The 28,000-nt window shown below is 40.9% G+C and overlaps 2 protein-coding genes across 3 annotated transcripts in view; one reads left to right on the forward strand and one right to left on the reverse strand.

Moving 5' to 3' along the window:
- LOC141050884 (vascular endothelial growth factor receptor kdr-like) overlaps positions 1 to 28,000 on the reverse strand; it is a 261,295-nt gene that overhangs the window by 180,140 nt on the left and 53,155 nt on the right. The window contains exon 2 of the mRNA XM_073547555.1: positions 137 to 239. Within this exon, the coding sequence (XP_073403656.1) occupies positions 137 to 239 (103 nt within the window). The remainder of the gene's footprint in view (positions 1 to 136; positions 240 to 28,000) is intronic.
- On the forward strand, positions 33 to 27,996 carry LOC141050885 (uncharacterized). 2 transcript variants are annotated; one of them, XR_012220551.1, is made up of 4 exons: positions 33 to 142; positions 20,723 to 20,754; positions 24,499 to 24,648; positions 26,912 to 27,996. XR_012220551.1 is itself a non-coding variant. In XM_073547556.1 (2 exons), the coding sequence occupies exons 1-2, from the start codon at positions 23,586 to 23,588 to the stop codon at positions 26,959 to 26,961; spliced, it is 1,113 nt and encodes a 370-aa protein (XP_073403657.1). In that variant the 5' UTR covers positions 20,768 to 23,585; the 3' UTR covers positions 26,962 to 27,996. The 2 variants fall into 2 exon arrangements, 1 of the variants encoding a protein (XP_073403657.1); XM_073547556.1 differs by lacking the exons at positions 33 to 142; positions 20,723 to 20,754 and having other exon boundaries at positions 20,768 to 24,648.

Below are 28,000 nucleotides of genomic sequence, written 5' to 3' on the forward strand. Positions count from 1 at the left end.
AAATCTCATAATAGTGTATAAAAAGGGAGGCACCTGGATGTGTCACTGTATCTTGTAAGGATTACTAAAGAATTACCCGGAACCACAACGACTTCTTCATTATGCAACAATGTCACATTGCCCTTCAACTTCTTACCTGCAGGTAAATGTTTGATTTCGCCTCACTTTAATTTCGAGGTAATCGCTGGCGGGGGTTAGTTCAAGCTTGGACAGTATTTCACTTTCTGTGTGATGGTGATCTAAAATAAAAAGAAAAGACAATACTACTGCCATGATCTAGATTAGCAAAAGGTACAAAGTGCAAAAATGTAGCAATCCAGTTAACGTGACTTTATAATCTTGATGAAAAATGGCAGAAAATGGGTCCTGACATATTTTCACTAAGAAACTCGTAGATTTCAACTAAACTAAATGATACGTGTGGGGTTAGATTATAGTCCGGAACATTAGGCAGGCATTTCCTGGTAAGCTTGCTTCATTGTTCTGTCTGGAGAGACATTTGTCAAGTCCTTACACATGTTTTTGCAGCTGAAGATTCTTTTCTTCTCCGTGTTTAAGTTATGCAATCACTTTTATGTTGAGCCTAAGCATACTATCCCACACACCCAGAAGATACATCATATTTATTTACTGATTTTTGGCAGCAGGTAGGTGTCACTTCATTTTAATGTTTTATAATCTTTTTCTGTGGATTCTACTTCTTTTAATCATGAGAACATTTAAATACCTTTTAGTCTTTTGGCTTAAGTCATATATCTATCAATTTGTGTACTATACCTTTTTTATAGTTTGTTTCTATTTGATAGATCAAAGGCCAAAAGGAACATTTTGTTTCGTTCAATTAAATCTGAATTTTTAGAAATATCTACACCCTAAATTAATTGTGACCCAAGTTAATAGAACAACACTAATGTTAAAAATCACTTTGACACAGGTGAGAACAGGTACTGGCACAATAATATTGCTTAACACTACAGAACCACCAAAGGTCAGAAGACTGCACCACTTGAAGATGACTTCAGAGCTAATCAGTTGCCAACAATCTATTTCATAGGAGTTGATTAAAAAATACCCAATTTGACCTTATTGATGATGCAAAATTACAAAATATGGCAAAAGTATTAGGGTATGTTTCCACAGGCCGTTTTACATCCAGATTTGCTGCGGATTGAACGCTGCATACAGCTGCAGCATTTCATCAGCAGCGTCCAGATGTTACAACATAGTGGAGGGGATTTTATGAAATCCCATCTCCACTATGCATCCTGATACACGGGTGACACACTCACGAAACCGGACATGCGGCGCGTGTACAGAAGGGGGCGGGGCTTTGGGCAGAGCAGGGTTTCCGTTCCTTCCAAAGCTCAGGCAATGTGCTTAGTGGAAACATACCCTTAGGGTACATTTCTTAATCATTAAATTCAGTTTTTTTCATTCTGTTCCATTGCACAGGTATGTAACATTCTGCCCCTCACCATGATGTCTACTTTTGCAAATATTTATGATAAAAGGGTCATTTCATTGAACTCAATAAATTTGACTTTAGTTCAGTAATAAGATGCCACCATTGTAACAGGCCAGCCTGTAAAGTTTCTTCCCTCCTAAATATTTCCTGATCAGCTGTAATATTATTAAAAAAATAGAAGTGTTCAGGAAGTATAATATTTTGGCCAAAAGTGCCAGATCACAAATGTTTTGCAAGCAGGTTACGGGATCCAGTGACGGACAGGAGACAGTTTTATTTAACAGGGGAATACTCCACGCAGGGAGGTGAAGGGTTAAACAGTGGATAAAACAGTATAAATGGCAAAGGTTATTGTAAGGTTAAGGATAAAGGATCAAGTATGGAAGTTTCTGTGTACCACTGGTGTCAGGAGCTGCAAATACACACTGGCAAAGTAAGGGCGCAAGTGTCAGAGCAAATAGTCGCTGACAACGTCAGGGAGCAAGTGTCAGTCCCATATGTGGTCACTCTTATGTGGCACGTGTACTGTACTCACAGATATGGAGCATACAACACCTTGTTCTCTGGTCACTACTGGGCGCACTGCACTTTCCTCTTCAGGCTGCGCGCTGCCTGTTCATGCCAAGACTCAAGCGCTGACAACCACTGGCTACGGTGGACGCTGGCCTGCACCATGCTGGTGCTCCCAGGATGGAGCACTTCTCTCTTCCTGAACTGCTATGGCACTCCTGGCTCTCCTCAGTGCAGCGGTCCCTTTGCAGACATCGGGGGACCCTATCAGTGCTGCCTGTCGTGGCACCGGTGCTCTGTGGTGGGGGCAGGGGAAGCAGAGTGCGCCGCTCACTGCTCTGTGTGCTGCTCTGCATTTGTGCCAAAGTGACCTCCTGCATGCGCTTTTCCGTTTTATGCACCCACTGCTAAGCACACTTTTCTCCTCTCACTCCCCGCCCTCCTGGGACAGCAGGAAGGTCTGACATGACTAGCGCTTCTGGCAATAAGGGTATGGTCTGACTCACTCAAGCTTCCGCCGGGAACAGGGGATGCAACCTTTTCAGTTCTGGACCCGGCATGCAGGTACCCACTGTCTCATCGTCCACCTTACACTTATACAGTGGGGTCCCCGAGTGCTGAAGAGATGAGCAATTCACTTTGTGCAACCCAGAAAATGGACCAGGTCAATACTCTCTGGCTTTGGACTGGAGCTGTGCAAATTTTCTTACCCTCCAGGATTCAAGACATGGTTTATAATTAGCCGGACTGATGAGACATCACCTGTGTGCTGTACGCAGCAGAGATGTTGTCACGCCAATCCGATGAATCAAACTCTTCACTGGAGAACCTTAGGAATTATATAGGTATGATGGTGGTACATGAAAACATGGGGAAAGTTAAGGCATCCATTCATTGGGCTACTGTACTTTATTGAGTCCCTTCTGTGAAATCTTTAAACTGCCACAATTTATTAATCTGCTATGTTAAACATTTTAGAGACATAAAGTCTTGAGTTTTATAAAACAGTTTTTCTCTCATAGTAATTCTATCAACTGTCCTCACTAAAGTTTAAAACGGTATCACTTATGATAATTCATAGACCTCACCAATCCACTTTTTTTGGTTCACTATTTGGTATCTTGAATTTCATGGATGTCCGAAATGTTGGGCAGCGGAGGCAGATCATCTACAGATATATTGGGTGCTTGCCTCCATAAGTAATCTATGGAGAAAAGTTATCTTGCTTTCTTAATCTACTGTAAGTTGAGCTGCTCTCAAGTACTAGATCCATTAATTTATTTAGAGAATTAGATCTGTTAGGTTCAATCATCAATCTTCCTGTTAAGAGTAGTCATTTCCTGTTTGTTTTCATTGGTTAAAATAACCATAGCCAAATATTGTATTTTACACAGAGTTTTATTATTTCTGCCTTGGCTAAATTTGAACAGATAAATTTATCGCTATGAGGAAATTACTTTGCATTGTCTCTATAGTCTGTACATGTCCCCACTAAATTGTAAAGTGCTGCGGAATTTGTTGGCGTTACACAAATAAAATTATTAGCATTAGTAGTTTCATCTTTCATAACATTTCTTTATAATAATATTAGGTAGAAAAAGACACATGAATTAGAATTCAGAAGGAAAATAGGTAATGGTTTTGAGGAAGTTGACTTTTAATTGTAATGAAGCTGTCTTCAAAATCTGTTTCTTTGCTATGATATTATATCATTTGATACATCCATTGTGTAATAAAATCATGCAATGTGATATCAGATAAAAACATTATCCAGGCTCAGTGTGCTTATGTTATTACTGTCCAGAGCTAAAGTACAAGACACTGTCCAGTACCACATATATAAAAACATTACTCATCTGCCTGTTTTCCCTCTATGACATTGTACTTCAGGATGCCTAAATTACTTTACATGTAAAGGAGAGGTTAAGAAGATTCAACACAATAACGTTACATTTGTTTGTGCAATATATTATTTAAAGAAAAACATATATAGTCTTTCACTAAAACTGACAAGTGTATTAATTGTGTGAGACTCAGAGTTGGATTGGTCTACTAGAATATTAGATTTGCTGATCTGCCATTTGAAATAAAAAGGACACTCTGTGGACCACACAATGGTCAATCAACATATTAGCAAACATCGATTGTTCAATGACCCTGCATCCCTGTCCTCCAAAAATAGTAACACAATAACTGTAGGAGTTGTTATAAGAGGTAAACAGCAACCATTCATCAATTTCAAGAGTCAACTTTAAGATTCATGTGACAACAGTCTATGGTTCTTGACCCACTGAAGAAAAACACATAAATTCAAGCCTATGTCTCCTGGGCTACTGAAAATATACATCTGGCCTAATTAAGATTAAATTCTGTGTCGTCACACCCTCGATACAACAAGGCCCCAAAGATTCTGCAGAAGACGACCAGTAGATCAGTGATCATATACCCTATGCATTCTAATATTCTGTAGAGTTGGAGGGTGGCCTTTAAGAATATTTATATCTGGTGGACCAAATTAACCACAACAAGAATTATACTATATATAGATTTTCGCAATAGACAAAAAGTTAGAATGATCAACCTCCAATTTATGAGGCAAATAAGAAATTGGGTGCTGCTTATTCCACTGGAAAAGACCACATTGCTCCCTAATTCATCAGAAAATTAAGAGTGTATAAAGGAATAGCATACCAAGAATGGGCATAAAAGGGAATTTTATTTGAATTGTTACTATCTTTCTTATCCCCCAAAAATTCTACAATGTATAGCAACATTTTGAGTAATGTACCCTTCGTCAGGCTGAGTATGGGATATGTGTGGATTGTCCTTCATGGACGAAAAAAGGATGAATCCACTTGAACCATTATATAAAGGGATGGAAGTACTGGACTGTTTAGGGATCAAGAGAGAGAGTGTACAAATTACCCATGGGAGATGGGGTGCAATTTTACAAAAAACAGTGGATGTAGATGAATGCAGTGTGAGTGTACAGATGTTGACATCTTTGTATTCTTCAAAAATGAAGCCGCTATCTAAGGGCAATGAATTTATGACTCATTTATTGCCCTTGCTGCAATTCTGGTCTTCAAAAAAAATCCAAGTTTAGAATTCAAAGATACAATTTTTCTCTTATGTTGTACAAGGTGATCAACTTACAACATAAGAGAAAAATTGTATTTTTGAATTCTAAACTTGGATTTTTTTTTTTGAAGACCAGAATTAAGTTATTTTGATATATAATGGATTTAGATCTTTTACTACTAAAGGACTATTAACCTATGTAATTATTTGTATGGAAAAGAAAGTTCCACATTACACGTACAAGCTGTCTAAACTATTACTCTGTAGAAAAATGCTGAATTTGTGATTGCTCATATGAGTTCTTAATAAAAAGCGGCTTATTGCAATTCCCTCGCTCGTCTTTTCCATGGAGCAATGTTAGAAATGTTATGGTGCTATATGTAGCTAGTAGAAATGACTGAATTCTGGCTCATGTGAATAACCTGAATATTAACATATCAGACTAAACTGGCAGATCAGGGTAATAGAAGATAGCCCGTTTGATTTTCGTGGGTCCACGCAAACCATGTGCACAGGGTAATTTTATTCTTTGTTTCCATAGAGGCATATAGGTCTGCATAGAAGCTTTGTAGACAAAATGATGGGAAATTATAAATACTTTTAAAAATTTTATTTTTAAGTTGCTTTTTATATTAGATGGTTGATAACTACAAAGGTGACTTAGGTTCCCATTCTGCCCATGTTTGGGTGGCTCCAGGTCCTCCAGTTCCTTTTCATAGTCTAAAAACAAACAGGTCTCAATTCAACAAGACTGTCTATTTTAAAGGATGCAACTGCTCGACATGAATTTCATCAGTGGGGTTGCCATGCCCCATGTCACCCCATGGCCCCCCCAGTGCGGCCCACTTCATCAGAGCTTGTTGAAAATGTCATGACAATGCCAAAAGTCGCAAGTTCTTTGTGCAGCCTCATGTTGTGCTAAAATCTGTGACTTTTTACGACAGATTTCTGGTGTTAAAGCTTTGTTGCATAATGACCAATGAAGCTAGGTGACTGTGTAAATGAGCCTATAACACGTATTGTGTATGGGGGTGCCGGCCACCAGACTGCTGGGGGAGATGTCAACTGGCATGTTCAATTTCATTTGGCTGATAGCTGTTTTGTCCCAAAGGTAAGTTACTGGCAGAGATGTCTATCAGTGGCTTTCTCAAAGGTATCACTAGAGCACTCAACTGAATGATCAATCTTTTGTGTATGGGAGAGATGCCCCAGATTGCTATCAGACAAACAATCTGCAGAAACATCATTTGACCAACAGCGATCTAATGTGTACGGGGCATTTACAAAAATCAATCTCTATAAGTACATTACTGAGACGGATAATATATACACAACATAAAGACCAAGTCCTTAGCATTGTATGATGTGGTGATACATTGTATGAAGCGGTGATACATTGTATGAATTGGAAATACATTGTATGTATTCATGATACATTGTATGAAGGGGTGATACATTGTATGAAGTTGTGATACTTTGTATGAAGTGGTGATACATTGTATGAAGGGGTGATACATTGTATGAAGGGGTGATACATTGTATGAAGGGGTGATACATTGTATGAAGGGGTGATACATTGTATGAAGGGGTGATACATTGCATGAAGGGGTGATACATTGTATGAAGGGGTGATACATTGCATGAAGGGGTGATACATTGCATGAAGGGGTGATACATTGTATGAAGGGGTGATACATTGCATGAAGGGGTGATACATTGCATGAAGGGGTGATACATTGTATGAATTGGAAATACATTGTATGTATTCATGATACATTGTATGAAGGGGTGATACATTGTATGAAGTTGTGATACTTTGTATGAAGTGGTGATACATTGTATGAAGGGGTGATACATTGTATGAAGGGGTGATACATTGTATGAAGGGGTGATACATTGCATGAAGGGGTGATACATTGTATGAAGTTGTGATACATTGCATGAAGGGGTGATACATTGTATGAAGGGGTGATACATTGCATGAAGGGGTGATACATTGCATGAAGGGGTGATACATTGCATGAAGGGGTGATACATTGTATGAAGGGGTGATACATTGCATGAAGGGGTGATACATTGCATGAAGGGGTGATACATTGTATGAATTGGAAATACATTGTATGTATTCATGATACATTGTATGAAGGGGTGATACATTGTATGAAGTTGTGATACTTTGTATGAAGTGGTGATACATTGTATGAAGGGGTGATACATTGTATGAAGGGGTGATACATTGTATGAAGGGGTGATACATTGTATGAAGGGGTGATACATTGTATGAAGGGGTGATACATTGCATGAAGGGGTGATACATTGCATGAAGGGGTGATACATTGCATGAAGGGGTGATACATTGTATGAAGGGGTGATACATTGCATGAAGGGGTGATACATTGCATGAAGGGGTGATACATTGTATGAATTGGAAATACATTGTATGTATTCATGATACATTGTATGAAGGGGTGATACATTGTATGAAGTTGTGATACTTTGTATGAAGTGGTGATACATTGTATGAAGGGGTGATACATTGTATGAAGGGGTGATACATTGTATGAAGGGGTGATACATTGTATGAAGGGGTGATACATTGCATGAAGGGGTGATACATTGTATGAAGTTGTGATACATTGAATGAAGGGGTGATACATTGTATGAAGGGGTGATACATTGTATGAAGGGGTGATACATTGTATGAAGGGGTGATACATTGCATGAAGGGGTGATACATTGTATGAAGTTGTGATACATTGAATGAAGGGGTGATACATTGTATGAAGGGGTGATACATTGCATGAAGGGGTGATACATTGCATGAAGGGGTGATACATTGTATGAAGGGGTGATACATTGTATGAAGGGGTGATACATTGCATGAAGGGGTGATACATTGCATGAATTGGAAATACATTGTATGTATTCATGATACATTGTATGAAGGGGTGATACATTGTATGAAGTTGTGATACTTTGTATGAAGTGGTGATACATTGTATGAAGGGGTGATACATTGTATGAAGGGGTGATACATTGCATGAAGGGGTGATACATTGTATGAAGGGGTGATACATTGCATGAAGGGGTGATACATTGTATGAATTGGAAATACATTGTATGTATTCATGATACATTGTATGAAGGGGTGATACATTGTATGAAGGGGTGATACATTGCATGAAGGGGTGATACATTGCATGAAGGGGTGATACATTGTATGAAGGGGTGATACATTGCATGAAGGGGTGATACATTGCATGAAGGGGTGATACATTGCATGAAGGGGTGATACATTGCATGAAGGGGTGATACATTGTATGAAGGGGTGATACATTGTATGAAGGGGTAATACATTGCATGAAGGGGTGATACATTGCATGAAGGGGTGATACATTGTATGAATTGGAAATACATTGTATGTATTCATGATACATTGTATGAAGGGGTGATACATTGTATGAAGGGGTGATACATTGCATGAAGGGGTGATACATTGTATGAAGGGGTGATACATTGCATGAAGGGGTGATACATTGTATGAAGGGGTGATACATTGCATGAAGGGGTGATACATTGCATGAAGGGGTGATACATTGCATGAAGGGGTGATACATTGTATGAAGGGGTGATACATTGTATGAAGGGGTGATACATTGCATGAAGGGGTGATACATTGCATGAAGGGGTGATACATTGTATGAATTGGAAATACATTGTATGTATTCATGATACATTGTATGAAGGGGTGATACATTGTATGAAGTGGTGATACTTTGTATGAAGGGGTGATACATTGCATGAAGGGGTGATACATTGCATGAAGTTTTGATACCTCATATAAAGGCGTGATACATTGAATGAATGGGTAATACATTGTATGGAGGGGTTATCCATTGTATGAATTAGTTATACAGAGTGGTATGCAAACCACCTCTTCGGGGAAGAAGAGGGCTTGACTTCTATAGCGCCACCTGTTGGAAGTAGCGATTCTACAAGTCACTATTGACCTTTAAACGAGTCTTGTAATATGACTTAGGATAAATGCAAAATCAGAATCTCAATTTGCAGACACGGTGTTTCGGGGTATTGCCCCTCGTCAGTGCAAAGTATGAGATCTGATTCGGCTAGGTGAGAGGTTCTGGACTGAGGTCTAAGGGGTAAGTTCTCTCCTTGTGGAGAGTGACATACCAGCTCTGGCTTGTCAAGGAATATTTCAAAGCTATTTGAAACATTTTGGCAAACCCGTTAATCCTTGACCACTAGACTGAAGTCAGGACATTTGGCTTGTAGCAGAATTATTAAAAAAGAATTATTTGCCAAAGTCCAAAGGTTGGCAATGTGCTGGTAAGTGTGTGTAAAAAAGCTTTCATCACGTGCATGGTATGTGACGCTTACAGCATTATAATGTTGGCTCCTATCAGCTCACACTTCAAGAAAACATTAGTCTCAGTCCTGAAGAAAAGACAACAAACTGGCTTCAATGTAATGTAAATATGTATTCTGTTGATATAATTAAAGTGCTTTTATCATGCGCCTGTGATATAAACATTCCAGGACAGCCGTTCCCTCCCAGCCCTTGTAACCAGTGACTGGAGTAATAGAGGTTGTACTGGGCCCCCAGCTGGGCCCTAATTGTTTTCTCAGGTACAATATTTAGTGGAAGCAGGAAACAGACTTTGTGGTTACTCCAACCCATACAATAGAACACAGTGACTCCTGTGTATTGGGAAAATCAGCATTTACTGAAATTTATCTTAACCCTTTATGTATGAAAAGAAAAACATCTACAAATTTGCTTCACGTCTAGTTCATATTTCTTATGCAATCTTTTGTATAATTTAAAAATTAAAGGGATATTAATAAAATTTGAATTCATCACCTATCCATAGAATAGATCATGTGAACAGAGACCTGCAATGCCCTATCAAAGTGACGCTCTGTTCTGATGGACGTTTCAGAGACCTTTTCTCTCGATCGGTCGACGTGTCTACTATTGTCATCTTAATATGTCTCATTCCTTCTGAATCATAAAGAATATTCATGGAATCACTGGCATATTTACTTTTTATCCGTCACTATTGAAATCAATATAAAAATATTAAACTACCATAATTTATGCCCAACAAGAGAGGTAGGAATAGCTAAGGAGTGAAAAAAATGTATACAGTATGTTGTTACATTAATGCCAAGATTATGCATAATATAATCAGATCCATCACCTGCTATGAGAACGATAGTGAGAAAGGCTGACATCTTCGGTTGACTTAACGGGGTGGTCAGAAATCCAAATTAATTTTCATTCTCAATTCCTATCTACTGTATTTAATGCCATAATCTAAACTATTCTGTAATATACGTGAATTAAAAATTTCCCTATCCTTACCTAATTACAGTATCTTCCAGTTATTTATTTATTTATTTTTTTACAACTTCCTTTTTGACAACACTTTGAGAAGCCAGGTGCATGTTGGGATACTGAAAAGAAGCATCATCAGGATCAGAGGCTGCGGTCACTGCCACAGTCCCTGCCTCCTCTCTGAAATGAAGCATCATCAGTGAACTTCATTTTAGAGTCTGGGCTAGTCAGTATGCGCTGTTCACAAGGCAATGTGGACAAAGATACTGCACTCTCTGTTGCCGGCTCAAATCAGCAGTAATGAGCCGGCACCAGAGTGCACTGCAATTGTGTGTTTAAGACCAATATCTGACATGCAGAGACCAGCACCACTACCACAAGTGATGTCACTTGTAGGGGTAGCATTGGCTTCTGTTTGTTATTTAATCTTACAATGAGCACTGACAGTGTGCTCTGTTTTCTGATCATCACTGCTGAGCAGATGAGAGAGCACACTGTCACTGTGAATCATAGAATCATAGAATCGTAGAGTTGGAAGGGACCTCCTGGGCCATCTGGTCCAACCCCCTGCTCAAAGCAGGATTTGCTAAATCATCCCAGTCAGATGTCTGTCCAGCCTCTGTTTGAAGACTTCCATTGAAGGAGAACTCACCACCTCCCGTGGCAGCCTGTTCCACTCATTGATCACTCTAACTGTCAACAAGTTTTTTCTAATATCTAATCTGTTTCTCCTCCCATTCAGTTTCAGCCCATTGCTTCTAGTCTTTTCTTGTGCAAATGAGAATAAAGTTGATCCTTCTACAATGTGACAGCCCTTGAGATATTTGTAGACAGCTATTAAGTCTCCTCTCAGTCTTCTCTTTTGCAAGCTAAACATTCCCAAATCATGCAACCTTTCCTCATAAGACAGGGTTTGCAGACCGATCACCATACTGGTCGCTCTTTTCTGAACTTGCTCCACTTGGTTGATGTCTTTTTTAAAATGCGGCGATTTTTTAAAATTCCAGATGAGGTCTGACCAAAGAGGAGTAGAGGGCAATAATGACTTCACATGATCTAGACTGTATGCTTCTGTTAATACATCCTAGAATTGCATTTGCCTTTTTTGCTGCTGCATCACACTGTTGACTCATATTCAGTCTGTGATCTATTAGTATACCCAAGTCTTTTCACATGTGCTGTTGCTTAGCCCTATTCCTCCCATTCTGTATATGCTTTTTCATTTTTATTGCCCAGATGTAGGTTTGCATTTTTCCCTGTTAAAAATCATTCTGTTAGTTGCTGCCCACTGCTCCAGTTTATTTATATCTTTTTGAATCCTCTCTCTCTCTCTTCTCTAGTATTAGCTATACCTCCTAGCTTTGTGTCATCAGCAAATATAATCAGTTTACCCTCAATTCCTTCATCTAAATCGTTGATAAAGATTTTGAACAATACATGGCCCAGGACAGAGCCCTGTGGTACCCCACTTGAGACATTCTTCCAACTGGATGTGCAGCCATTTACAACCACTCTTTGAGTCTGATCACTAAGCCAGTTATGAATCCACCTAACAGTTGCCTTGTCCATTCCCTACCTAGTCATTTTTTCAATAAGAATTGTGTGAGATACTTTGTCAAATGCTTTGCTGAAGTCAAGATATACTATATCTACAGAATTTCCCTGATCCACCCAATCAGTGATTCCGTCATAGAAGGAAATTAAGTTAGTCTGACATGACTTATTAGTTACAAACCCATGCTGACTCTGTGTAATCATTTCATTCTTATCCAGGTACTGACATACATGTTGTTTAATAATTTGTTCAAAGATCTTTCCTGGTATAGAAGTCAGAATCACTGGCCTATAGTTGTTTGGGTCCACCTTCCCCTTTTTGAAGATAGGAACAATATTTGCTCTTCTCCAGTCTTCTGGGACTTCTCCTGTTCTCCAAGAATTTTCAAAGATTATGGAGAGGGGTTCAAAAATTTCTTCTGCTATCTCCTTCAGTACTCTGGGTTGTAATTCATCTGGACCTGGAGACTTGAATTCATTTAGGTTAGCTAAGTGTTTCCTCACTATCTTTCTGTTTATAGATATCCTGGATTCTTCTATTCCCTTAATAGGACAGTGAAGAACAGTATGCAGGGAATAGCCCAGACTCTGAAATGAAGGTCACTGATCATGCTTCATTTCAGGAGTTGGGCAGAGCTGCAGCACTGACACTTGGATTCTCAAATGAAAACAAGAAAAGCGGTTAGTGTAGATAGGGAAGGAGAGGGGATTTTTAATTCAAGTATATTAGAAAATAATTTAGATTACGGCATTTAGGATGAAAATTTTGTTGCATTTCGGACCACTCCTTTAATCCCACTTTATTATGGATGGTGTGAGGGTGCTGAAGGCTTCCCTTCTCCATAGATGTTATATTGTTGGAAAACTTGGGGAACCAAAGTTCTCTTCTAGATTGGATGGATAAAGGACTGATTATCCTTGTCCAGACAATAAGAGATGATATGTGTTAGTATGAATTCATATGAGTAGATGTGTGGGGAGTTTGATTTAGCGATGGTATGTTCTCCTCCACTTAAGTGTTCTGTAATTCTCCATTACTAATCGATGTCTATACAGATTTACTATGTATGCCTTAATAAGGTAATCTTATAAAGTACAGATAAAATGTATAAAATCTATTCACAACTTGTAAACAGACATCTCTAACATATTTGATTAAAACCAGTCATATTAAATACCGTAGCTAGAAGACAGTCATAGAGAGGTAAAGCATAAACCTAACTCATCTGAAGGAAGGCATAGACATTTATCAAGAGTATGGAAAATGTAAGTGGAAAGATATGAAAGACCACCTGGAAACCATTTATTTCAATTCCATTAGAGAACGCTACGTTAGTCATCATATTTTGTCAAATGCAGCCATTAGCGCACATGGTGTACATTACTGCCTAAGAAGGATCACTATGTACATTCACTATAAAAGCACAATTAGCAATGAAAATACTGATCATTTTTATTAAGGGAATGAGGCTATAATTATATTAGTAATCTGCAATCTACTGTGTAATTTTCTATATAGCACATTAGGAATCTCTGGCAGTCGTACGTGAGCAATTACCCTCATATTTTTTTACACACTTATAGATTGTCTACAAATTTCCTGTCAGGCCATTTTCTTAGCCCCCATGAAAAAATAATGGCCACATTATCCATGTTTGTTTGTCCAAAACATTAAGTCAATATTCTCTTGGTTCACTGTAGAGGATGAACTCAAAAAGTCTTTTGAAGACTTTTTGAATTGCAATTATTTCCACTTTTTTCTTTATAGTAACTCAAATAGTATTTGACCTCTTCATACAGGTAACTGAGAAGTTTAAGACAGAATACCTCGAGTCGTGACTGAGTGGGTAAAATTAGGTGTTGGGAAAAGTTAATACGGAATGGAATAGAGCTCCTTTATCCAGTATGGTTTTATTTAGCTACCTCTGTCTTAGTGCTTTAATTTTTACATTACATTAAAATATTTAAGTATTGTTTTATTTTTCAATTGTTTGCTTTTTCCTTTTTATAGAAATCAGGGCTTTGCAAAAGAGTGAACTTTCTCTTAGACTCAAAGTCTTCTGATCAAGTAATTCTCACATGACCTCATGCAGTGGCCAACACTGGCAATGCCAGTGGTTCAGATCTATTAAAGGGGTTGTCCACTACTTGGACATACCCTTCTCAATCCCTGGTTCCCCCAAGTAAAAGAATAAAACCTATACTCACCTTCAATGCTTGCACTGTTCCAATGGTGTCAGAAATGGCTCTCCCGGGGCTCATGTGACTTTATGTCACATGATTCCTGAGGCCAATCAGCGCTGGCATCACTCTCCTCACCTTTGGACAAATCATAACAACAGGAAGTTGGAGATCAGCCGCAATACTCACTTCCTCTGGATGTCAGTTACACCTGAAGGAGGATAGAGCCAGCAATGATTAGCAGCAGGAATCGTGTGACATAATAAGTGCCAACTCTACTGGAATGGCGCTGGAAATAGAGGACAGTATAAGTATTATTTTACTGGGGGGATAGGGGCTGAGAAGAGGTTGTCTGAGTAGTAAACAACCCCTTTAAGTAAAAAAAAGTTCTCTTTTGCTGATATATGTGCTTTGATACTACAGACTACCAGACAAGAAAATAAATCATAAGGGTGGATGCACATGTCAGACCCCTATGCACTAAGCTTTAATATGGAGACATACAGGATCTGTACACTGCCATAAAGGCACCCTCAATATACAGAAATATGCTTTTATGGAATAATACTTTGCTCTGTACACAGGGTCAGACTGGCCCACTGGGGAACTGGAGAATTATCCTGTGGGCCCAGGCACTTACACCTGCTGGCATACAGGGATGGCAGCTGCCTTGGGCCCCCACTGCTCCAGGGGCCCCCAGCCAGTGGCATGTTGCTAATAGCGGCACACCCAGCTGCTATGGGGCCTCTGAGTCAGGGGAGCCTGCCCGGTGCCAGTGGAGCAACAGCTGGAGATAGGAGCCTGTCTCCACTGCTAAAGAGAAATGAATATTCACTTTTCCCCATACCCCCATGGGCGTGGAGAGGAGTGAAAATTCATTTCACTGTAATAGTGAGTAGTGTTAGCCATAGGCTGAGGCTAACACTTGCCCGCATAAGTGGACATACCGCAGAGGTGGGCCCCTCCAGGGCAGCTAGCCATGAGGGCACTGCGATCCCCTGCAGCTCCTCTGCCTACAGGAGAAAAATGGCAGCGTAGCGGAGCTGCAGGGATCCGATGCCGTTCTGCTTCCTGCCCAGCGCTTCCTGTCTGAAACAGCACAGCTGGATGACATCATCATTCAGCGCATGGCTGTTTCAGAGAGAAAGCTGCCAGCGACCAAGATGCTGCCCGGGTGTGCTGCGACTGCGGAGAACGTGCGGAGAGGTGAGTGGTGCTGCATGCCTGTGTATCTGTGTGTGTGTGATGCGTTGCGATGTTGTTTGTGTGTGTGGTGCTGTGTATGTGTGTGATGAAGAGAGTAGTGATGGGGAGGTGGAGGAGAAGGCAATGTTGGTGGTGGTGGAAAGGACAATGGGGTAGTGGGGTAGGAGGCAGTGATGGAGGTGGTGGAATGGTCAATGATGGCGGTGGTGGGGGAGGCAATGATGAAGATGTTGGAATGAGCAATGATGGGGGTGGTGGGGGAGAAGGCAATGATGGAGGAGATGGAGAGGGCAATGATGGGGTAGTGGGGGAGAAGACAATGATGAGGTGGTGGGGGAGAAGACAATGATGGTTGTGGTGGAAAGGACATTGATGGTAGTGGTGGAAAGGACATTGGTGGTGGGGGTGGAGGTAGTGATGGAGGTTGTGGAAATTGCAATGATAGGGGTGGCGGGTGAGAAAGCAATGATGGAGGTGGTGATGAGGTCAATGATGGAGGTGAGGGGTTGCATTATACCCTATGAGGGGGGCTTCATTATACTCTGTGAGGGGGGATGCATTATACCCTAGGAGGGGGGCTGTATTATACTATATGAGGGGGCTACATTATATATTGTGGGGGCTGCATTATATTCTGTGTGGGGGCTGCATTATTATCTCAGGGGGATACATTATATTCCAGGGGGCTACGTTATATTATATTTGGTCGGGGCTTCATTATACCCTATGAGGGGGCTGTATTATATTCTATGAGGGGGGCTGCATTATATTCTATGAGGGAGGCTACATTATATTCTATAAGGGGGGCTACCACAACCCCTGCTACATACATAATTAAGACGTGCTCTACCTTATATTATACCCTGACAAGTGGTGGTCTTGTGTTTATTTCTATGTAGCTACATAGTGGACCCCAATAATGATTTTTTGTGGTGGCCAAACGTTGTCTGTACATGCAGAGTTTGAAGGAGCATGCCACATAAATCACTATCTAGATAAAGTAGAGGACACATAAACCTCTATGGAAATCATGTTATGGCCCAGTATAAAATAGAACCATAATTAGGCAAAGTCGTGAGTTTTTACAGGGTATGTAAACCCCTATAAAGTTTAACGAGGAATCAATGTGGTATAATATGGCAAAAAGTTGATAAGATATGAACAAAATGCCACAACATCTGATGATTAATGAAGAACAAGCTTCCCTTTGAATCTATAATTTCTCCTTACACAATTTATGTCCCTGATCTGCAGACATAAAACAAATGAAGAGTTGACATTTTGTACAACCATAAAACATTCTTTATCAGCTGCAGAGCATTAAGTGATCCAGAGCAGGTCAGCAAGCATGAAAAATGTACACAGCTTCTCAATTCACAGCAGGAAGAAGGATGAGTCTTGGCTATGAAAAGAAAGAAATTCCTTAAAATACAAGTAAGATGGCTACTTGCTATAAATATCTTCAGTACAAGTGGGGATATGAGGTGTGAAGACTCAGCATAGTGGGAAGCCAGAACTTATGATACTGTTTAAGATCATCGACAAGAGTCATCGAACCACTATTAATTGATAATTCATTGATTCACATCATCGAAAAGAGTCATCAGCCCACTCCTAATTGATCATCCATTGATTCTGATCATCGACAAGCGTCATCGGCCCACTCTTAATTGATAAGTCATTGATTCACATCATGAACAAGAGTCATCAGCCTACTCTTAATTGATAATTCATTGATTCGCATATTGAACAAGAGTTATCGGCCTACTCTTAATTGATAATTGATTCAGAACTTCGAGAAGAGTCATCGGCCCACTCTTCATTGATTATTCATTGCTTCAGATTATCAACAAGAGTCATCAGTCCCCTCTTAATTGATAATTGATTTACATCATCAACAAGAGTCATCGGCCCACTCTTAATTGATCATTCATTAATTCAGATCATCAACAAGAGTCATCGGACCACTCTTCATTGATCATTCATTGATTCAGATCTTTGAGAAGAGCCATTGGATTACTTTTAATTGATAATTGATTCAGATCATCGACTACTTTACATCAGCAAATTTTGGAAGTTGACCAGCGATTTCTCACAACAAAATTTATAAAACCATTTTTTTAGGGACCACCTCACATTTGAAGTCACTTTGAGGGGTCTATATGGCAGAAAATACCCAAAAGTGACACTATTCTAAAAACTGCACACTTCAATGTGCTCAAAACCACATTCAAGAAGTTTATTAACCCTTTACATGCTTCACAGGAACAGAAGCAATGTGGAAGGAAAAAATTAACATTAGCTTTTTTTTATAAACATTTTACTTCAGAACAAATTTTTTTATTTTCACAAAAGTGTAAAAATAGAAAATGAACCACAAAATTTGTTGTGCAATTTCTCCTGAATACGCCGATACCCGATATGTGGGGGTAAACCACTGTTTGGGTGCACTGCAGGGCTTGGAACGGAAGGAGCGCCATTTGACATTTTTTTTAACCTTCAAGTGCTTCACAGAAGTTTATAACGTAGAGCCGTGAAAATAAAAAAATCATAACTTTTCCACAAAAATGATTTTTTGCCCCCAAATTTGTATTTTCACAAGAGTAACAGGAGAAATTAGACTCGCAAAGTTGTTTTGCAATTTGTCCTGAGTACGCCATATGTGGGGCTAAACCACTGTTTGGGTGCACGGCAGAGCTCGGAAGGGAAAGAGCGCCGTTTGACTTTTTCAATGTAGAATTGGTGAAAATTGAGATCGGACGCCATGTTGCGTTTGGAGAGCCCCTGATGTGTCTAAACAGTGGAAACCTCCAACAAGTGACTCCATTTTAGAAACTAGACCCCTTAAGGAACTTATCTAGATGTGTGATGAGCACTTTGAACCTTCAAATGTTTCACAGAAGTTTATAACGCAGAGTCGTGAAAAGAAAAAATGATTTTTTTCCTCAAAAAAATTTTTTTTCGCCACTGTTTGGGCACATGACCGAGCTTGGATGGGAAGGATCGCCATTTGGAATGCAGACTTTGATGGAATGGTCTGCGGGCATCATGTTGCGTTTGCAGAGCCCCTGATGTGCCTAAACAGTAGAAGCCCTCCACAAGTGACCCCATTTTGGAAACTAGACCCCCCAAGGAGCTTATCTAGATGTGTGATGAGCACTTTGAACCCCCAAGTTCTTCATAAAAGTTTATAACGTAGAGCCATGAAAATAAAAAATTATATTTTTTCCACAAAAATGTTTTCACCCCCAAATTTTTACTTTTACAAGGGTAACAGGAGAAATTGGACCATAAAAGTGTTTCACTAAAGTTCATAATGCAGAGCCGTGAAAATAAAAAATGATTTTTTTTCCACAAAAATAAATTTTTTAGCCCGCAATTTTTTAATTTCACTAGGGTAACAGGAGAAATTAGACCCCAAAAGTTGTTGTCCAATTTGTCCTGAGTACCCTGGTACCCCATATGTGGGGGAGAACCACTGTTTGGGCACACGTCGGGGCTCAAAAAGGAAGTAGACTGCGGGCGTGATGTTGCATTTGCAGGGCACTTGATGTGCCTAAACAGTAGAAACCCCCCACATGTGATCCCGTTTTGGAAACTAGACCCCCCAAGGAGCTTATCTAGATGGTGAACACTTTGAACCCATAAGTGCTTCACAGAAGTGAAAATAAAAAAATCTTTTTTTTCCACAAAAATGATTTTTTAGCCCCCAATTTTTTATTTTCCCAAGAGAAACAGAAGAAATTAGACCCCCAAAGTTGGTGTGCAATTTGTCCTGGGTACACTGATGCCCCATATGTTGGGGTAAACCACTGTTTGGGCACACGTCAGGGCTCAGAAGGGAGGGAGCACCGTTTGACTTTTTGAATGCAAAATTGGCTGGAATCAATGGTGGCGCCATGTCGCGTTTGGAGACCCCCTGAAGTGCTTAAACAGTGGAAACCCCTCAATTCTAACTTCAACCCTAACCGCAACAAACCCCTAACCCTAATCCCAACCCTAACTATAACTCTAACCACAATCCTAACTCCACCACACCCCTAACCCTAATCCCAACCCTAACCACTCTAACCCCAACACATCCCTAACCATAATCCCAACCCTAACCCCAACCCTAACCCTAATCCCAACCCTAACCATAAACCTAGCCACAAACCTAACCCCAACACACCCTTATCCCTAAACCCAACTCTAACCCCAACCCTAACTCCAATTCCAACCCTAAGTCTAATTCCAACCCTAACCCTAATTCCAACCCTAACCCTAACCCTAACTCACTTTAGACTAACTCTAACCCTAATGGCTAAATGAAAATAAATATTTTCTTTATTTCATTATTTTTACCTAACTAAGGGGGTGATAAAGGGGGGGTTTATTCACTATTTTTTATTTTGATCACTGTGATAGGGTCTATCACAGTGACCAAAATGAACCTTTAGGAAAATCTTCCTATTGTTGCTGGGTTCCGGCCGGCAGATCTCGGCGGGCGCACTGCGCATGCGCCCGCCATTTTCTTCCCGGAGGAAGATGGCGGTGCCCATGGGGGAAAGCTCGAGGGCCGAGGAGCAACAGGAGGTACCAGGGGGAGATCAGGGACCCTATTTCTTTCTCCTCTGATGTGCGATCACATCAGAGGAGAGAGAAATTAAATGGCACATCGGACTTTTTTTTTGCAGTCGCTGTTATACGGTTAATAACAGCGATCGCAAACTCGGGGTCAGTAAAAACCGACCCGAATCATGTTCTCTGTGGTCTCGGCTACCCCAGGCAGCCGAGCCCCTGTAGAAAATCCGACTCTGGGGGGCGCTATATAATTTTTCCACAGCGCAGTTAATTAACAGCGCTGTGGTTTAAGTACCCTTAACTACCGCCATTAAAAGGCGTATCCACGGTCATTAAGGGGTTAAACTGTCTTCCAAAATTCTCCATTTTGTGGTCAAGTGTCCCCTTTAGTAACCCACTATACTTCTGACATGGCTATCCTTTTCTTTCTCTGCAGCATGATGGTGCATGTGTTTTGGCGGCAAGAGCAGGGCATAGGAGAGGACTTTAAAGAATATAAAATTGTTCTGGGCCTTTGGAGAAAGAGAAAATTTTTCTTTTGGTCCAAGGATCATGAAAAGAAAGTGTTCCGTTCCTTGTCCAAACACCTGGCTTTTCTATCCTGGTTATAGCATGTTGTGGGGCTAGTTTTTAGTTTCATCTATGCTACGGACTCTCATTATGGGATCCCTAATTTAAAATGGCTGCTCACTGCTGTGGCCATTTTTTTTAAATAAACATAATTAAATTCATGTATTTGAGGCTAAAAACATTTTTTTGCAATTAGGTTTAATTCAAAATTTTTCACCATTTGGTTTTAACAGGCTCCCTCTTTCCGTGCACAGTCAACTTTGAGGTAGGTGGGTAAAGTGACCATCAGTACTACCACATTTTATTCTTAATTTTTACCAATTTACTTTAGATCTATTTCTAATGTATTAGCAATTTAGGATTCTTATTATTATGGACTTGTTACTTTTCTTCTAAATTAATATTCGGTAATTTTATATTGAGTTTATTTTCCAGAATTTACCGCTACTTTTGAATGATAATTAGCATGTTGCTGAATAACTTGAATTTATTCCATCTTTCGCCAGGTGGAGATCTTTGGCCAAGTTCATCAAAATTTCTGTTATCAGGCAAAATAAGAATATCTATATGCCACATGGTATTTCCTGTTACTCATGAGTGTAGGAGATGAACACAAGGCACTTAAAATGTAGCGGTAACAGTAAATCTCTTACTGGAATTAGCGTGAGCTGCTATCACTTCCAGGATCTTAGTCATTTATGCCCTGATCATTAAGGCCACCAATATGGATTTATTTACTGCAAGATAAGATATTTATGATTCAGTTTGAGGCGTTTTTATCCTTCATCAAGATTTTGATTTTTGTCTTTTTCCCAGAAAAAGTTTATATCCAGAAGGGAACTTTTTTTTTACAAACACATGGACTTAAAAGATGCAGATTTTTTTCCCCATGATGCCCCAAGTATCAAAATCCCTGACATTGTTCTCTGTGTCAATTAGAGGTCTTATTTTCAGGAAAGATTAAATCAAATCGGATAGATGTTCACAAAACGCTATTTCAGCACCTTCATACCAAAACACTCTTGGCTGAACCTCTAAATGAGGATGGGGGAAAGAGCCATGGCTAGGAAAGACTTTTGGAGACATATCTGTCCTAAGAACAAATTAATTGGGCAGATTGAAATCCAACTGCCTCAATCCTTCTCTCCCTGACATCTGGTGTCAAGAGAGAGCCAAAAGTCCCAATGATTATTGGGTTTTGTCCACATTATGAGTTATGTGTAGAAAAAAAAATCCGAATTAATTATTGCTATGGAACTGTAAGCATAAATTGTCAATATGGATATAACCACATTAGTCTGGAGTGGACTGTCTAGAGGAAGACTACTTTTCTTCTCTGTGTGTTTCATTTTTAACAATGAGATGCTAAAATGCAAATGTAAGGGATGGACAGGACTGTAGTCGTGACCTGAGATACTGTAACATCTATGTCCAGTCCCTTCGCTACAGAAAACTGTAATCTTCTATTCAGCATACCTGCAGCCCCATACCCAGACTTCCCTGGGCACTTCCCAGGCAACGACGGTCCCTCTTTCAGGTGACCCCCAGTAACGGAGACACAGTCCAGGTTAACTTGAGCATTCTCTTTATTTAATACTTCACATGTTACATCCACAGTTGGCACATCATGATATTCACTTGTTTCCTTATCTTTCCTTGCTTGGCTGTCGCTTCTGTGCAGTACACGCCCAGACCGGACCGTCCTAGACTGCTCCCCAGTTCCTTCCTTGCTTGACCTCGCCATGATGACAATTCCTTTAGCCTGTTTCGCCACAGACTCAAAATCATCAGTCATCAGGTTTGGTTGCCTCTGGCAAAGCATTCAGCTCGTCTATACCGATCTCGTCGAAGCTCCAACTTCCTTCATCTCCTCAGTCCAACCGACTCCTGCCCTAAAAGCATCTGCCTAGGTGATAAGTTGCCACATCTTTCCTTTCCTGTACTGGCCCACTGTTATGACACACAGTGGCCGTGGGTAACGTGGGCTGCAGCGATTTAACGTTACATGGCTGCCGAGCTGTCCGAGGCCATAGCCCATGTGGACATTTGGGCACCCTGGCCCTGTCTGACCTAATTTCCTAGAAACTTTTCTCTTACTACCCAGCAGCCCCTCTTACACTTAACCCTCCAATAACATCCCATAAACTATACCTACGGTGTCCACTAGTATACCCCATCTAGTGGCCCACAACAGAACTATACTTACCCTATGTATGAGAACTATAAAGTGTCCTCCTCTAATATTCCCAGAAAGGATGCACTTTACTTACCCTAAACTGTACATGAACATTAGTCACATTATATTATCTACAGTATGACACTAAGAAACACAATATAATACAGTTCTCCAAAAGATGGTAACACATATATAAATGTGGCAGTACTAAAAATATTCACGATAATACATACACCTTCCTCTGGGCTTTCGGGAACCTCCCCCTTCCCCCTGGCCCGGGGTAATGTGTGACGCTTTGTCTCTGCATCGCCGGAGCTTGCAGTGCCCAGCGCTCATGCGCCACTTTAAACCATTCTGATTGGTTCACTGGTGATCACGTGACATAGTCACATGGGGCATAAGAAGGTCCTTCACCCATTCCCGCGATACTTCCCTTGAGAAATCGTGTCTATACACACGCGAAACACGTGTCGGGCTTTCCCCTACCTGGCCCCGGGTTTACCCAGCTCCTGCCTCCATCCCCGGTAAGATACCGCTCTTTATATTTGGCGCACTCAGCGCTTTTGGAGTACCACTATGCTTACATTTTGCGGTGCAGGGATCTTTAGGTGGATGAAGCGAGGTGGCATTTATTATTGAACCTTACGCATTTGCATGCCACCATGCATGGTGGCTGTCTATTTCCCTGGGGGTCTCTGTTCCCTTATCCTGTGGTGTTGTTTTTTCATGATTTTATCTATCATTACTTGCAATCTTACTTGTATGCACTAAATTAATAAAAATGATTTTTTTTACTCTATCCACCCATTTGCTCTGTTTTCCTCCTTGCATGCATAGATTGACTCTGGAGTGGGTGCTTTGGGCTCCTTTGCCTAAGGGGGGCTGTTTGTACAGCCTCACCTTTTTGTTGACATTTGATAATGTCACTGAGGTTTGTGCATAAAATAATTTTTTCTGTGTTTTTCACAGTTTTCCTCCACCATACAATGGATTTTCGTGCTCGCGATCAGAAATTGCGTGCACTTATTAATGACACACTGCAGGATGATACAGAAGGGGGTTCAGAGGGAGTGAGTAGGGCAATCCAGGACACCATTAAACAATTCAAAGATCTTCTTCGCAAACGGACTCGCACCTGGTGGAACCATGCGTTCCTTGAGAAATACCTCATACCACGAGGCCTACGTATACAGGTTTTCCCATCATTTCCGATTCAAGATGATGTCTTTATTAATAATTGGGAAACCTTGGCTAATACATGTTCCAGGGGTTTCATGGAACTCCTGAAACAAATGAATCAGGAATCATTGGCGTCAATTGAATCCGAGATGGAAACCTTGCAAGTAACTCTTCGTAGAGATATGGCCAGTGATGCTTTAAAAAAATTCAATGAGGAAATGGATGATCTCTCTCAAAAGTGGGCACAAGAAATCCAGTCCACCAAGGCCAAAAAATTCCAGAGAGATGTGGAGGATAACAAATTAGCACACATGTATAAATGGTGCAATCCTCTGGACCGTTCACGGCCTCAATATAGGAGCTACTCTCGTTCCAGATCCAGGTCCACCTCCATGAGGTCTAACATCTCCGGTGAGAACGAAAATTGCTCCAAAAATTATCCTAGTGCTGGTCCTTCTGGGTCTAATCCTACAACTAAGCGTATTATGACAAGGCAAACCGTTAAAAATAAGCCCAACACTGGAAAGGCCCCCCAATCTCAGGGTGGCCTACAGGTACTTAATTTGTCTTCTCATATATTATCCAAAACGCAACTGGAGGTTTTGTCGAGAGGCCTTTCTTTTTGTCCCACTAACTCTTTTCATTTTTTTACAGTCATGATGGACCTGCATTTGTTTTCTCGCAAGCTTTTGCTGCGGAAATTGCATGCCAAGAGGACCTCCAGGGAGGTGATGAGTGAGGTCGAGAGAGAAGCTCTTCGCACTTTAGAGGAATTGCTTGATGAACAATCAACTCCGTCTGCAAGTAGGTTCCCATCCTCTATTCTACCAAGGTCAACTAAATTCCCCCCCTTGTCTTTAAGCCCGGCCATCGAGGTCTTTACTAAATTAGTCTGTGAGGACTTTAAAGAGTTATCAACCAAACGTCGATTTGATAATTTGACCCATGCTCAACGCATTGCTATTTCTGAGTTACAATCCTTGCCCGATGTGGTCTTTAAACCGGCTGACAAGGGGGGGAATATTGTTGTATGGCCACATGATAAATAGGAACGGGAGGCTTTTCGTCAACTTAGGGATACCGATACTTACCTTCGTTTACCTTCTAATCCTCTTGCGACCTTCTCTCTCGACCTTCAGCGCATCCTTATGGAGGCTCTGGATAACAATGTCATTTCTAAGCAGGTCTTTGATGGCTTGGTGGCCAAATATCCGAGGGTTCCAACTTTTTACTTGTTACCGAAGGTCCACAAGAATGCCCTCGACCCTCCTGGGCGTCCCATAGTGTCTGGCATTGAAGGGTTATGTGACCCTATCTGCCAATTTATTGATTTTTATCTAAAGCCGTTGGTGGAAACTTTGCCATCTTACATACGTGACACTACGGACGCCCTGGCTAGGGTCGATGGCATTTCTGTGGACCAGGGGACCCTATTAGTTACTGCCGACGTGGAGAGCCTGTATACATGCATCGAACACTCTGACGGCATGGATGCGGTCTGCCTCTTTCTGGGTGCCTCAGACCTGGACGGCCCTTTATGTGGGCTCATCCTCGAGCTGTTGCACTTTATTCTTACCCACAATTTTTTTACTTTTAAAGATCAATTTTTTTTGCAGCGACGCGGCACAGCCATGGGCGCTGCTGTGCGCCCGCGTATGCTAATCTCTTCCTCGGTTCGTGGGAGAGATCAATATTTGGCGACGCGGGCGCGCCGGCCGCTTCCCATGTGCTGTGCTGGCATAGATATATAGATGATATTTTCTTTTTGTGGGACGGATCGGTGCAGCAGCTCGGGGATTTTATGGGGGCGCTGAACCATAATCAATTGAACATTCATTTGACTTATTCATTTGATGCTGCCAACAATAATTTCCTGGATGGTACTATGTGTGTTGATTACACTGGTCACATCCAGACGGATGTTTATCGTAAACCAACATCAGTGAATTCATTGGTTCATACGTCCTCTGCCCACAACCCTTCCACCATAGGGGCCGTCCCGGTCGGACAGTTCTTACGGATGAGGCGGATCTACTCATCAGATGCTAAGTTCGAGGTGCAATCGGCCGACTTGAAGACACGGTTCTCGAGCCGAGGGTACTCCAACAGAAGCATCAAAAAAGGCTATTTAAGAGCAAGAGCCACTCCACACGGTAGTCTTTTGGAATCTCGTAACAAGGCCTCTCGATTAACCATTGAAGGACCTATTAGGTTTATTTCTACATTTAATCATCAATGGGAAAACATGAGGCAGATCCTTATTAAGCATTGGTCGATTCTTGGGACCGAACCTTCCTTGGGTCCATCGTTGGGACAATATCCCTCAATGACTGCAAGGAGGTCTAAAAATCTCAATGACCTCCTTGTGAAGAGTCACTATCTCCCTGTGTCAACTAATCCGTTTGGATCTAGGGGTCCTACAACTGGCTCCATACCTTGCGGTCACTGTCTTGCATGCACAAATGTCCTACGCTGCAGCACTTTTACCTCTTCCGATGGACGGAGACAGTTCGATATTCGCCATCGAATTTCATATAGCAGCACAAACGTGATCTACTACACCACATGTGGCTGCTCAAAAATCTATATCGGTCTCACGTCCAGAGAACTCAGGAGGAGGGTGCATGAGCATGTGCGGGACATTGGTGCATCCAAGACAGTGACGGACCTCTCTCTTCTCAAAACTTTGCCTCGTCATTTTCGGCAGTACCATAATGGTGATCCTATTTCTCTTAAAATCAGAGGTATTGACCAAGTCCTTCAAGGGGTGAGAGGTGGCAACTATAAACGGAGATTGGCCAAAGTCGAAGCTAAATGGATCATCACATTGGACACCATGACCCCTAGGGGCCTCAATGAATCGTTATCCTTCTCCTCTTTTTTGTAGGTGACCCCCACTTTTTTCCAGTATCCACATATATAAAAAAAATTTTTTTTAATAATTTTGTCCTATATTTTTGCCCTTTCATTGTCCTTTGTTATTTCCCATTCCAGCTATTGGGGTTTCTTTTTATTTTAATATATATTTTTTATTCATTGTTTTATTCTTATTTCTCTTTTTCCCTAGTTTTCTTCTGGACCTATTTGTGCCTCGATGTGTATCTATTGTTTGGGTGACCTGTTTATGGCGTGTCCCTTCTTTCTATATACACTATTGTATGGACACTACATTTTGCATATGGACACAAGAGTGGCATTTGGAGGACATCGCACTTTTATATACATGTATATTGTATTTTTTGTATGATTATTTGTACTTTTCTATTATGATCTTATAGTCCCATATATACATATATGGAGAAGGACACTGCGCCCTTTATATTGATATGGGACTTGGTATTTTGAATGTTTTCTATGCATTATGTATTTTATATATTGTATGATCTCCGATATATGCTCATTATGCTAATATTGTCTCCTGTTACTTGTTTAACGATGCATGTGTGTCCATAGTGGTTGTATTCATTCAGTTTATGTCCATCTTTGTGAACCTTTCTATTGTTAATGCCTGCCACTTTATGGCTTTGGTTGTGCGCATGCCCGTTGTGCCTGCTTTTGCTCGGCAATGGGGTGAGCGTCTTCTCACCTTCTTCTGGGCTTTCGGGAACCTCCCCCTTCCCCCTGGCCCGGGGTAATGTGTGACGCTTTGTCTCTGCATCGCCGGCGCTTGCAGTGCCCAGCGCACATGCGCTGCTTTAAACCATTCTGATTGGTTCACTGGTGATCACGTGACATAGTCACATGGGGCATAAGAAGGTCCTTCACCCATTCCCGCGATACTTCCCTTGAGAAATCGTGTCTATACACACTCGAAACTCGCGTCGGGCTTTCCCCTACCTGGCCCCGGGTTTACCCAGCTCCTGCCTCCATCCCCGGTAAGATACCGCTCTTTATATTTGGCGCACTCAGCGCTTTTGGAGTACCACTATGCTTACATTTTGCGGTGCAGGGATCTTTAGGTGGATGAAGCGAGGTGGCATTTATTATTGAACCTTACGCATTTGCATGCCACTTCATGCATGGTGGCTGTCTATTTCCCTGGGGGTCTCTCTTCCCTTATCCTGTGGTGTTGTTTTTCCATGATTTTATCTATCATTACTTGCAATCTTACTTGTATGCACTAAATTAATAAAAATGATTTTTTTTACTCTATCCA

This window comes from Dendrobates tinctorius, unplaced genomic scaffold, assembly GCF_039654945.1.
Source record: "Dendrobates tinctorius isolate UK_male_01 unplaced genomic scaffold, ASM3965494v1 ptg000154l, whole genome shotgun sequence".
NCBI lineage: Eukaryota > Metazoa > Chordata > Amphibia > Anura > Dendrobatidae > Dendrobates > Dendrobates tinctorius.

Excerpts from the sequence above, each read along its gene's own strand:
- LOC141050885 (XM_073547556.1), top strand. The coding sequence starts at position 23,586 with ATGTCACTGAGGTTTGTGCATAAAATAATTTTTTCTGTGTTTTTCACA. Across the intron at positions 24,649-26,911 it reads ACAATCAACTCCGTCTGCAA|TTTTCTTCTGGACCTATTTG; the intron begins GTAGGTTCCCAT and ends CTTTTTCCCTAG.